This window comes from Telopea speciosissima, chromosome 4 (genome assembly GCF_018873765.1).
Source record: "Telopea speciosissima isolate NSW1024214 ecotype Mountain lineage chromosome 4, Tspe_v1, whole genome shotgun sequence".
In the NCBI taxonomy this organism is placed as follows: Eukaryota; Viridiplantae; Streptophyta; class Magnoliopsida; order Proteales; family Proteaceae; genus Telopea; species Telopea speciosissima.
This window is the reverse complement of record NC_057919.1, coordinates 64,376,941-64,390,051: the sequence shown is the minus strand read 5'-3', so window position 1 is coordinate 64,390,051 and position 13,111 is coordinate 64,376,941. Positions and strand designations below refer to the sequence as shown.

The window sequence follows — 13,111 nt, the reverse complement described above, 5'->3', positions numbered from 1 at the left end:
CTGGGTGAGGCCGCACCCTGATGTGTGGCCGTGCCCAGGTGAGGCCACGGCGCTTGAGTGAGGCCGCGCCTGGGTGAGGCCGCGCCCTGATGTGTGGCCGCGCCTAGGTGAGGCCGCGCCCGAGTGGTGGCCACGCCTGGGTGAGGCCGAGCTTGGGTGCTGGGACCCCGGTTCGTTCCCCTTGGCTATGGAGCGGGTCGTCTGTGACACGTGGCGATCGTTGATTGGCCCGGTGAATATTGGATGTATCATTTGCCCCCACTCTCTTAGGATAGGATGTCTAAGAGAGTAGATGCTTTTACATAGTGAGGGGTCCGCTGTAAATAGACTTTCCTTGTGGGCTTTGCCTGTAAATCCACTAATGAGGTAGGAGAGGTTGGGGGTTCAAACCTCTCCTCCTACACTTTTTCTTCTTTTGTTTTTTGTAGGTATATGTTCCTTTCTCTCACTTTCTCTTCTTTCACTTCTCATTTCTCTTTTTTTTTTTTTTGTAGGGCGGCGCCTCGGTGAGGCCGCGCCTATGGGTGTAGCCGCTCCTGGGTGGCCGTGCTTGTGGGTGTAGCCGCGCAGGGGTGGCCGCTCCTGGGGTGGCCACGCTGGGGAGGTCACTCTTGGGGTGGCCGCGCTGGGGCGGTCACGCTTGGGGTGGCCACGCCTGGGTGTGGTCGCGCCTTGCGAGTGTGGCCGCGCCTGGCTGACCGTGCCTGGATGGCCGTGCCTAGCTGGCCACACCTGGGTGGCCGCGCCTTGCGGGTGTGATGGACCCTCGCTCTTCTTTCCTTTTCTTCCTCTTGTATGTGATGGATCTGCTGTTTATATTTTGCAGGTGGCATTCCTTTCATTCTTTCTTTCCAGCTTCGGGGAGATCGCTTTCTCGAGTAAGTAGTTCATTCCCCTCTTGTCCTTCATGTCGTTCCCGGGTGACCTTGGCCCTACTTCAGTCGGGGTTGGATCTTCAGAGGAGCGTTCCCCCGGATCGCCTTCTTCTGTGGGTACTCCCTCCTCTATACCCTCCCCTAGTGATACTGATGGAGGTGTGGGACCTTCTAGTGTCTCCGGTCCCGAGTAGGGATCGTCGACCCTCTGGGGCGGCATCCTCGGCCCGCCGGTCCTGGCTGATAGGTTAGGCCCTGTTGCTAGCATCTTGTCACCTTCTGACTTGGTCTCCCTCCTTGAGGAGTTCCATATTCCCACCGAGGTCCTGTTGCGTGCTCCTGGGCCTAGCGAGTATACCTTCTCTCACCGTGCGGGTGAGATCTGTCTCTATCGTTCATTTTTTCTCCAGGGTCTCCGCCTTCCTATCCCTCGCTTTGTCGAGTTAGTGTTAGAGCATTGGCACCTCACCCCTGGGCAGGTGTTGCCCAACTCTTGGAGGGTGATCTTGGGTTTCTATGTCTTCTTCGCCAGCCTGGGGCGTGCCGCCACTGTTCCCCTTTTCTCCCACTTTTATCTGTTGAAGAAGGGGAACCATGGATGCTATCACTTTGCTCACCGCGTGCTCAAGGGGCCCTATGCCTCTGTGGAGCTTCTCACGGGGATCACTAGCCACGTGAAGTATTGGAGGGATCGCTTCTTTTTTGCCACGGTCCCCCGATGCCCATTACGGACTGTTAGGGAAGTTATTGACCTCAAGAGGGTCAATCAGGGGCTTGAGCTAAGTGATTTTGAGGGTGACTCCCTCAAGCTGTGCCTAGGTCGCGATCCGTTCCACGTCCAGGAGTTGGACTCGGAGGCCTTCCTGTCTCTCTAGAAGCTGAGTCCTGGTAAGAGCATTGTCTTTTGTACTTGATTGGCATGTTGGTATTTGAATATATATGTCATCTGATTGGTTGGGCGGTCTATGCAGTGGATACGCGTTCGGACTTCAGTTTGCTCCGTGGCAATTTGCGGAGGAAGGCCGCTTCTCAGGGTGGTCCATCTGCTGGAGCGACCGATGTTAGTGGTGCTTCTGAGCCTGTGGTTGTTGGAGCGAAGCGGAAGGGTGGACCAGGACATGCCTGCGTGACGAGCTCTGGTGTGCGTGTCCTCCTTCCCCGTACTTCTCCTAATGATGATGGCATTTTTGGCTCTGTGCCTCTACCTCCCTCTGTCGCTCCTTCCGGATCTTCTGTATTGCCCCTTTCCAAGGGGAAAGGTGTGAGTTCCTCTGGCGGTACTGCCACTGATCTTCCCACGCTGGGTGAGTCCCTGGTGATCACCTTGGGCGTCTTGGGAGGGCTCGACCTTGGCCGGCCGGCGTGTCGAGGGGAGTGGGTGGATAGGGGCGAGGCTCCCTACCGCGAGGATGGCCTTGCAGAGGCTTAGCGATGCTTGTCTGGCTCAGACCCTCTACCATGATATGGCCTCGGTGAGTTATCCCTTTTTTGTCTCGTCATGTTCATTGCTCCCTTTATTTTTAGATTGTTTTACCGCCTGCCATGTTGATTGTAGGTCCATCACCGTATTGCTGAGGCGGTGCTTCGATTGGAGGGTTATGCTTCTCATGAGGTGCAGATACAGCGCACCCTGCGTGACATGGAGAGGGAGCTTCAGGATAGATTGATGCCCATGAGAGAGCCAAGGCCGACGCACAGAGGGTGTCGGGGGAGCTTACGATGGCCTTCGGGAAGCTCCTGGAGGTGTCTGAGGAGCTGCGTGCGACCTCTGCTGGTGCGGCCGAGAGCTCGGCTAGGGTTCTTGCCTTGGAGGAGGAGCTTCATTCATTGAGGGGAAGGCATGAGGCGGAGCTGGCATCTGCAGGTGAGCGAGCCGTGGCTGAGTTCCAGGCATCCCCTACGTTCGATCTTTGTGTCGTAGCGACTTGCAGCCTTCCGCTATAAGGGAGGGGGTCCAGGACTTAACCGCTTGTGTCCTGGAGGTGACCCCAGATTATGACTTCTCTGTTTTGGGGTTCTCTGAGTTTGCTGCGGCGCTTCCTGGTGTAGCTGTGGTGGAGAGCGTTCCGGTGTCAGAGGTGGAGGTTGTCCTGCCTAAGGGGGGTGCTGCTACGCGTCCTCTTGAGGTGGACATGATGTCTCCTGCTGGGTCGGAGGTGACCCACCACTCTGTGATCCCTTGATCCTACGGTCGTACCGATCCTGTAGAGCCTCAGTGGTGGCATGACGCCTTAGGCATGAAGCCTCCGTGTCGGCATATTGCCTTAGGCATAAAGCCTCAGTGTTGGCGTGTCGTCTTAGGCATGTAGCCTCAATGTTGGCATGTTGCCTTAGGCATAAAGCCTCGATGTTGGTATGTTGCCTTAGGCATAAAGCCTCAGTGTTGGCATATCGCCTTAGGCATGAAGCCTCGATGTTGGCATGTTGCCTTAGGCATAAAGCCTCAGTGTTGGCATATCGCCTTAGACATGAAGCCTCGATGTTGGCATGTTGCCTTAGGCATAAAGCCTCGATGTTGGCATGTCGCCTTAGGCATGAAGCCTCAGTGTTGGCATGTCGCCTTAGGCATGAAGCCTCAGTGTTGGCATGTCGCCTTAATGTAGTGACAGTAATTCGATTAAGTGGTAGAAGAAGACAAGTATTCTTATAACATCTCTTTATTTTGAATGAAATTCACATTGACCTTGAAATAGTGATGTCGTCTACTGCTACTTCTACTGCTACTGCTTCTGTTATCACTACCACTACTGCTATGCTTCTACTGGTAGTACTTCTTCAGATGTTCTGAGTTCCAGGTACGGTCTACCTTCTTGCCCCCTGGAGTCATCAAGCGGTAAGTCCCTGGGCGTATCTGCTTGGAGACTATGTAGAGTCCTTCTCAGTTGGGTGACAGCTTCCCTGCCTTCTGTGGCTGTGATGCACTTACCCTTCATAGTACTAAATCTCCCTGGTAGAATAGCCTTTCCTTGACCCTGGCATTATAGTACCTGGCAGTTCGTTGCTAGTAGGCGACGTTCCTTAGTAGTGCTCTCTCACGGACCTCATCAATAAAGTCTAGGTTCGCCCGTAGTCCGTCGACATAGGTACGTTCATTGAAGTGCAGAACCCTATGGGACATGGCGCAGACCTCTCCTGGCGCCAATGCTTCATGCCATATGCTAGGCGGAATGGGCTCTCTCCTGTGGGCGTCCGTACTGTAGTTCGGTATGCCCACAGGACGCTTGGTAGCTCTTCTACCCACTTGCCTTTGGCTCCTTCTAGCCTTTTCTTGACTCCTTCTAGTAACGTTACATTGGTGACCTCCACCGACCATTGGCTGTGTGGTATGCTACCGACACAGCCGATAGTTGATGTTGTAGCCGCGTGATGTAATGCTTGGAATTTGGGGTTGTTGAATTGTTTTCCATTGTCCGAGACGAGGATCCGTGGTACCCGAACCTGTAGATGACGTCGTCGCGGATGAAGTTCTCCATCTCTGTCTCTGTTATCTTGGCCAAGGGTTTAGCTTCAACCCACTTGGTGAAGTAGTCGATCGCGACGACCAGGTACTTTCGATTTCCCGGTGTTGCGGTGAAGTTGCCTAAGATGTCTAGTCCCCACATGGCAAAAGGTATGGGGTTGAGGATTGATGTCAGCTTGGTGGTGGGTAGATGGGGTACTGGGGCGAACAACTGACATTGCTCGCACTTCTTGGCATATTGGATGGCCTCCTCTTGCATTCGTAGCCAGTATAGTCCCTGGCGGAGGATTTTGTAGGCTAGGGCTCATCCCCCCATGTGGCTTCCACATATCCCCTCATGGACTTCGGGTAGGGCGTACTCTGCCCCCTTGGGTCCTAGGCACTGGAGTAGTGGTCTTTGTTGCCCCTCGCTTATGCAGACCCGTCTGGGACGGTGTGCTTTGCAGCTCTCATCCTGATCTTCCTTGCCTCGGCCTTGTCTTCTGGTAAGAGATCGTTCTGGAGGTAGTTGAGTAGAGGGTCCATCCAGCTAGGTCCCTCCATGATCTCGTTAACCTGCTTTTCCTTATACGTTGGCTCATGTAGGATCTCAACATGGACTGCGCTGGCCAAATTTCGGAGTTCTTCATTAGCTAGCCTGGATAGGGCGTCAGCGGCGGCGTTCTCATCCCTGCGAACTCGAACCATCTCAAACTTCATGAAACCCTCGATCAATGCTTAAGCACGTGCTAGGTATGATGCCATCCTCTCATCTTTTGCCTCATACTCTCCATTCACCTGATTCACCACGAGCTGGGAGTCACTCCGGGTGGATAGGTGTGTGACTTGGATGGCTTTAGCCACCCGGAGTCCAGCTAGCAATGCCTCGTACTCTGCTTCATTATTGGATGCTTGGAAGGTGATTCGAAGAGCATATTGGATACGAAATCCCTCGGGGCTGGTTAATATGAGACCCGCGCCGCTTCCTGTCGCATTGCTCGACCCATCCACGAACATGTCCCACGATCCGTGATCCTTCTCTTTCGGCTCCCCTGTTTCTGACTCGATCTCAGATAGGGTACACTCTGCAATGAAATCTGCAAGAGCCTGGCCTTTGATGGCTGTCCTTGGTTGGAACCTGATGTCATGCTCACTTAGCTCCACCGCCCATGCTATCAATCGCCCAGAGACGTCCGGCTTGTGCAGTATCTTCTTCAGGGGTAGGTCTGTGAGGACTATGATGGTATGGGCTTGGAAGTATGGTCGTAGCTTCCTGGCTGCCGTTACCAATGCATAGGCTACCTTCTCGATCCCAGTGTACCTGGTCTCTGCATCGATCAGGACATGGCTGACGTAATAGATGGGCCTCTGGACTTTGTCTTCTTCCTTCAACAGTACTGCGCTGACCGCGACAGGGGTGGCGGCCAGGTAGAGCTGTAACTCTTCGTTAGGTTCTGATCGCCCAAGCAGTGGTGGGCTCTCTAGGTACTCCTTCAATTCTTCGAATGCCTTCTGGCACTCTTCCGTCCATTTGAAATCTTTAGGGCTTCGGAGGTTCTTCAATGTTTTGAAGAATGGTAAGCACTTATCACCTGATCGTGACACGAACCTAGAAAGGGCGGCGACCCTTCCATTCAACCTCTGCACTTCCCTGACTGTTCGAGGAGGTGTCATTTCTTGGATGGCCTTGATCTTGGATGGGTTGGCTTCTATTCCATGGACTGAAACCATGAACCCCAGGAATTTTCCTGACGTTACACCGAAGGCGCACTTTGTAGGGTTTAGCTTCGTCTGGTTCCTCCTCAGTACTGCAAATGCCTCCTCTAGGTCGGTTAGGTGTTGGCTGGTGTGGATGCTTTTCACGAGCATGTCATCCACATATACCTCCATGTTGCGCCCGATCTGCTCCTCAAACATTTTGTTGACCATCCTCTGATAGGTGGCCCCTGCATTCTTTAACCCGAACGGCATGACGTGGTAGCAGTAGTTCTCTTTGTCCGTCCAGAATGCGGTGTAAGACTCATCATCCTTATACATGAGGATCTGGTTGTATCCGGAGTAGGCGTCCATGAAACTCAGCATCTCATGGCCGGCGGTGGCGTCGATCAGTAGGTCGATCCTGGGCAGTGGGTACTCATCTTTTGGGCATGCCTTGTTCAAGTCGGTATAGTCGACACACATCCTCCACTTCCCATTTGGCTTTGGTACCATGACCACGTTGGCGAGCCAGGTTGGGAACTTCTCCTTTCTGATGAAACCTGATCGGCTTAACTTCTTGACCTCCTCCTTAATTGCTGCTTGTCGGTCGAGGGCGAAGTTACGCCGCTTTTGTTGAACGGGCTTCCTGGTTGGGTCGACATGTAGTCGGTGTTCCGCTATGGAACGTGGTATTCCTGGCATGTCGGAGGTCGACCATGCGAAGACATCCATGTTCGCTTGGAGGAGGTGTCCAAGCCCTTCTTTCTGTTCCTTATTTAGCAGCGAGCCAACCTGAACGACCTTGGAGGGGTCGTCCTGGCTTAGGGGCCATGGGATGAGGTCTTCCACTGGCCTTCCCCTTCTCTCTGTCAGTTCATCTCTCTGATCATTGACCATGCTCTCTAGGCAGAGTGCCATTCCACTGGTGTTGCCATTGTTCTTTTTCATGAAGGTGGCATAGCACTCCCTTGCTTTCTTCTGATCTCCTCAGACTTCGCCTACCCCATTCTCGGTGGGGAACTTCATCTTTAGGTGAAGTGGCGATATGACTCCTTTAAGGGCTATCAGTGATGGTCGCCCTAAGAGGCCGTTGAAGGACACCACGGACTTGACTACCATGAAATTCACCATGATGGTTACTTGTTGAGGGTGTACCCCGAAGGTGACGGGTAGTTCTATGGTACCTCTGATGGTGGCGGTGGCACCTGAGAATCCATGGAGATAAGTGGGCTCTGGTTTGAGCTGGTCATCCCCGAACCCGAACTGTCGATAGGCGTCCAAGGAGAGTACGTCAATAGACGCCCGTGTCTATCAGCACTGTGTACGTCGATTGGCTACCTCCACCGTACTACCAGGGCATCTTCATGCGGGAAGTTTAGTCCTTCCAGGTCTTCATACGAGAAGGAGATCACCACCTCAGTCCTGGCTATCTTGCTGGGCTTCTCTGCCACTCCCATGAACCTGGCATGAGCTTTAGCTTTTCTGGTGGACTCTTGCCCCGGTCCTCCAAGTATGGTGAGGATAGGAGGTCCCTTGGTGCCACTAGGTTCTGTTGCATCTCTCCGCTCTTTTGGGCGGTCTCTCTCTCGATCTGTTCTTCTTTCTTCTCGTCTCAGTTCCACTCTGTCTCCGTCACGACCTCTATCTCCTTGGCCTGAGCGGTTGTCACGTCTCCCCTTCACATACTTGTTCAAGCTTCCTGCTCTTACCAGTTGTTCTATCTCTCTCTTCAATTGATAGCACTCCTCTGTGTCGTGCCCATTCTCTTTGTGGAAGAGACAATATTTGTTAGGGTTCCGCTTCTCTGGTCCTCCTAGCATGGGTCGTGGCCAATGGAGTATGTCACGGTCCTGGATCTGCATGAGTATCTGGGACCTGGTGGTGTGAACTCGGGGGTGCTTGCCCTCTCACTCCTCTCTGGGCGACGGTCTGTCCTCCTAGATGGGCGGTCGCTCTTCTCTTGTCGGCGCTCTGTCCTTGACCTCTTACCCTCTTTGCGGTCATCAGGTGCTGACCTCTTGTTGTCTTGTGGCTTGGCCTCGATTATTTTCGTTCTAGCTTGTAGTACCTTGGCCATATTTGCAAACTCGTTGCACCGCTCCAAGAGCTCTTTCATAGTCCTGGTCTCATGACATGCCAGGTCCTTGATCAGGTCCAGGTCCCTAATACCTCCCGCTAGGGCTGCATGCTGTGTCTGGTCATCCAAGTCTCGAACCTCTAGGGACTCTTTGGTGAACCTGGTAACGTATTCCCTGAGAGATTCCCCAGGATTCTGTACCACGTTCAGTAGATTGGCGGTGGTCTTCTTCTGCTTGACGCTGCTTTGGAAGCGGGTGACGAACTGTTCGCATAGGTCTGCGAACGAGCCTATAGATCTCGGTCGTAGCCTGGAGAACCATGATGTGGCTGCTCCCTTGAGGGATGCCAGGAATGCCCGATAGGAGACCACGCCCGACCCCCCATACAGCGTCATCATGCCATTAAAGTAGTTGATGTGGTCATTGGGGTCAGTGGTACCACTGTAGAGTTCAAAGGTGGGTAGTCGAAACCTGGAAGGTAGTGTGGCTGACATAATCTCTGCTGAGAATGGGTGTTGTCCAGGTATGGAATGCGTCTCGCCTTTGGTCTGCTTCTTCAACCCTTCCAGCTTCTCATCCAGGTCGCGGAGTCTTTGATCGAGCTCCTCGTCCCGTGTTTGCCCCCCACGCCTGGTCGGACGTTCGCTGCGACCTCGTTCACGCTCTCTCCTGGATGTCCCCTCCCGCCTTGTGTGTTGGCGGGATGGGGAATGGTCACGCCGTGATGAACCCTGTCGTGAAGGTGAGGGGCTTTCTTCTCTGTAGGTCTGGCTTTGTCGTGGTATGTGACCTTCTTCTAGTCATCCGTCGAACACAGACCTCCGGACCGATCTCTGTAGGCTAGACACCCTCGCCCTGGGTGTTGGCGTCCTCCCACGTTCTGACCATGGCGAGAGGTCTCTTGTTCTCCTGGGATGCTGGGAAGGCTCCCCCCGCTGCGGAGTGGGGGTTGCCTGTCGCGCTAGTCTCTCTGATCTCACGCCCCTGGGAGATGATCTCCTAGGGTTCGGCTCTTGTCGAGGTACGGACTCCACCCTTGCTGATGGTGAAGTCCTTCGACGATGAGACGTCGCACGCTGCGTCAAGTATTATCGAAAGAGTCGTTGTTCATCGAGGATCTATCGTTGCAGGTCATTGATCTGACCCACAGTGGCTGGAGCATTGGGGTCAGGTGTCACCTCTACCCCCGCATTGTCGGCCTCGTCATTGTTGGGCTCGTCGACCACGAACTGGTCATTAAGGGGGATCTCTTCCTCCAGAGGGACATGGTCCGGGTCGTTGGCTCTACGAGAGCACTCTGGGGGTGGTGATCCATTCCTTGCTCCGTTGTTGGTGGTGGTAGTCTTCCTTCGTGCCATTGAATGAATATGGAAGCGAGCTAGTAGCTGTAATGGCTAGCGTCGTTCCCACAGACGGCGCCAATCTGTTGCGTCAAGAAATCGTCGAGCGGTCCTGCGAGTGCCGTCACCTGCAAGTGGACCAAGGGGTCAACAGAGAGAACCGGTGTGGTTCCGGCCTAGGGCTCTCCGATGCCAAAGTTAGATCTCCTGGCGCAAACAGATGAATAGTGATTATTCAGTATGAGTTTTGATGTCCCCTGATGGGGTTGTGTACCTTGCCTTTTATAGTAGCGTATGGCGGTGTGGAGAGTCCCAGTTTGATGGCGATTGTCCCGTTGAGTGGATAGAGGCCCTGGGTAACGGGGCTCTATCCTGATTGATCATCTCCCCGCGGGAGGGAGTGTCCTAGTGGTATCAAGATCCTTGGTGGATAGATACCCGCGTGTGGTGATAACGTCCTTGGTGCTTGAATCCGTCTGGGTGACGTGACCTCTAAGCGGCGGTCTAGAGTCCTGGTGGTGACATGAGTCTTAGCGATACGATCGGGTCATAAGTGGGTAGCCCCCTCCTCACGTGCCCACGATGCTGTGCCTGGGTGCAGGCCGCGCCTGGGTGAGGCCTCGCCCCGGATGTGTGGCCGCGCCTGGTGAGGCCGCGCCCTGCTGTGTAGCCGCGCCCGAGTGATGGCTGCGCCTGGGTGAGGCCGCGCCTAGGTGAGGCCGCGCCCGAGTGGTGGCCGCGCCTGGGTGCTGGCCGCGCCCGGGTGCTGGGACCCCGGTTCGTTCCCCTTGGCTATGGAGCGGGTCGTCTGTGACACATGGCGATCGTTGATTGGCCCGGTGAATATTGGATGTATCAATATTCTTATTATTTTTTTGATAAGATAACATATTTCTTTCAACGCAAAGCAAAAGCTTGTCATTTCACATGTATGCTCAAAAAGTGGGCATGACAATGAATATTGCGAATAATATAATGATAAGTCACTTTTAAATCACTTAAATTTATACATATAAATTTTTTGTTGGGAATAAAACAAAGAGGCAATCAAAAGAAGGCAACAATTTCCAGTTCACTACTTTGGTTAAAAGAGAGTATAATGTAATAAGTATAATATTGAAAACTTTTGTTCCATTAAAAAATTATAAGACATATATCTTAAAACAAATATATTATCAAATACATTTTATTCGTAACAAAAAATTGTTTTCTATTGTTTTAAACAATAAACCATGTTTTTTTTTTTTAATTTATAAAACAGGTCAAGGTTACAGTGTTGTTATTGATGATCGTATCGGTCATTGCCAATACCGATAATGATATGGATAAGACTGTATCAACTATATCATACGTAAATTCAGAAAATATTTACTTTTTTAACTAAAATTTTCGATGATAACATTACATATTGACTGATACGATACCGATGCTTAGAACCATCTCTCAAATGTTAATAGGGTGATAATTCATAATAACCTAAACCAAGGGCGTCAATTTAGAGCCGAATTGAAAACTGAAACCAAAATTGGTCATTTAAAATGAAGTAAAACAGTTCGGTTTTTTCCGGTTTGGTTGGTCTTGGTTTCGATACTTAAACAATTGACTCGAACCAAATAAGGAACCAGGGTAAAAATAGATTCTTTTTTAATATTTCAATCAACGTGGATGATAAATTCTATTCATTTTTAGTGGTCGGAAAAAAAAGTTCGGTGACTTGAGATCCTAATAAATAAAGATATTTTTTGATTTATGAAAATATAAAATATTGACCCAAACACCTAACACAGGACCTAAACCAAATGAAAACCGAATAAGAACTGAATACAAAATCGAAACTTTTGGTTTTGAAATGTGTTTCTATTCTCGGCTCTGTTCCATTCAGTTTTTTTTTTTTTGCATATTCTATCTTGAACCGAACCAAAACCGAATGGATTGATACTATGATTCTAAGTATTGGTATCGGATCGCAGGTATCGGGCGATTCATACCAGTTTTGCAACTTGTTGATCCCGATACCGTGCCAATACCGTATCAGTGACATGGTACAAACAAGGGATAAATCAGTCAAAAAACCTATTTTTAATGATAAGGGGCAAATTTGTCTGGTACGACCAATCCTTGCTGATACCGATCCAATATTATATCGGTTTCCGATTTGACCGACACCCGTTCCGATATCATACACTAAAACAATGATTGATACCCTCACTCCTAAACCCAGCCCAGGTGCACGGTACACCCCTAATTATCGGGAAGGGGCTGAGCCGCTGATGGCGATAGTTAGGAGATCAAATTAGGTGCTTGTCAAATTTGACTCCAGTTAAACATTAAGAGTCACTGACACGTGCTTTCCTGAAATCACCCAGGCGGCATTGCCTCCCCAAATGAGGAAAAAGACGAAAAAAAGTGAAGAAGTTATCACAAAGAAAAGAAGAATGAGAGGCAAAGCGTGTAAATAGTACCCACCTCCGTGTTCTACAGTCGCTCACGGCCCAACATACCATGGACACCATTACTACTATATAAACCTCACAGCTCGAAAGCGACTGTACTTGCTCCACCATCGTTGGCGGCTAGATTCTCTCATTCGCGTTCTTGTTGTACAACATCTCCCAAGGCTCGAACCCTAGTTTATTTATTTTTCATCGCAGAGATTTGCTCTCGGCTTCAAGGAGACAATAATGGAGGCTTATCTAGGGCAGAAAGATAAACAGCAGGAGTTCACAGTCTCCATCTCTCAGCTTTCCGCATCTTCTCCTGCTGCTTCGTGTTCATCAGCATTGGCTCGTTTCAGCATCAAACCTCAAGGTGCACAGCTTCGGTTCCACCAAGAATCGGAACCAAGCGATGATATCTTAGTTGATCTTCGAACTGCTCAGGTGAATATTTATGTGTGCCCAGGCTTCCTTTGACGTTAGTTTGCGACTGTAGAGTCTGAATTTTAAATTTTGATTGGATTTTGTAGTACCACTTCTTTGCTTTTCCTTTTCCTTCACTACGAAATGTCAACTAATGGTGGAAATGCTCGTTGGTTGACGTTGTTAATGAATATAATTTTTTTCTTTCCTATTTTGGTATTTCAGCTATTCAAGTTGGGTCCTGTCGAATCAGTCTGCGTTGAGGAAGGTTCTACATCCAGTGAGGAGGAGGAGGAGGTACGTGCGTTTTATGTTTTTTCTCTTGCTATTCAGAGGTACTGAAAATGGTGTCAAATGACGCAGTTTCTAGTGTTTCAAATACATCTTCACTACCAAATGGCTGCTGCGCTTTTATGTTGATAATTTGGTTTGGAAATTTCAATGATTATCTTTTCATATGTACACCATTTTAATAGTTATCCTGTTGAATCAGAAATCTTATTCAAGGGGAATCACCATTCGATTTAAAGTAGAGGATGAAAGCAGGGCATTCCATCAGGCGTTTGAACATTGGAATACTGAAGCAGTTCAAGTGTGTTCTGGTATGTATATATCATTGATTCTGTTAGTTAAAATTTGTGACCATATCAAACTACATATTTGTAGTCTCTTCCATTTATTCTCTTGAAAAAAAAAACCGTCTTCTATTTTTTAGCCTGTTATTCAATTTAAGATCACTGCTTTATTCAATTACATCAAGCCAGCAGACCATGTGAATTCATCTTTGCTCCTTTACAATTTTCTATCCCAACTGAAACTACAA

The 13,111-nt window shown here is 50.3% G+C and overlaps 1 protein-coding gene across 4 annotated transcripts in view; it reads left to right on the top strand.

The window, feature by feature from the left end:
* The first annotated feature begins 12,056 nt into the window (after positions 1 to 12,056).
* Positions 12,057 to 13,111, top strand: part of LOC122658717 (probable histone-arginine methyltransferase 1.3) — a 30,164-nt gene continuing 29,109 nt past the window's right edge. Inside the window, exons 1-3 of one of the 4 annotated variants that reach the window (XM_043853804.1) lie at positions 12,057 to 12,309; positions 12,514 to 12,574; positions 12,777 to 12,890. In XM_043853804.1, the coding sequence (XP_043709739.1) occupies positions 12,112 to 12,309; positions 12,514 to 12,574; positions 12,777 to 12,890 (373 nt within the window). In that variant the 5' untranslated portion in view covers positions 12,057 to 12,111. Of the gene's footprint in view, positions 12,310 to 12,513; positions 12,587 to 12,776; positions 12,891 to 13,111 lie in introns of all 4 variants that reach the window. The other 3 variants (XM_043853803.1, XM_043853806.1, XM_043853805.1) reach the window with 3 other exon arrangements.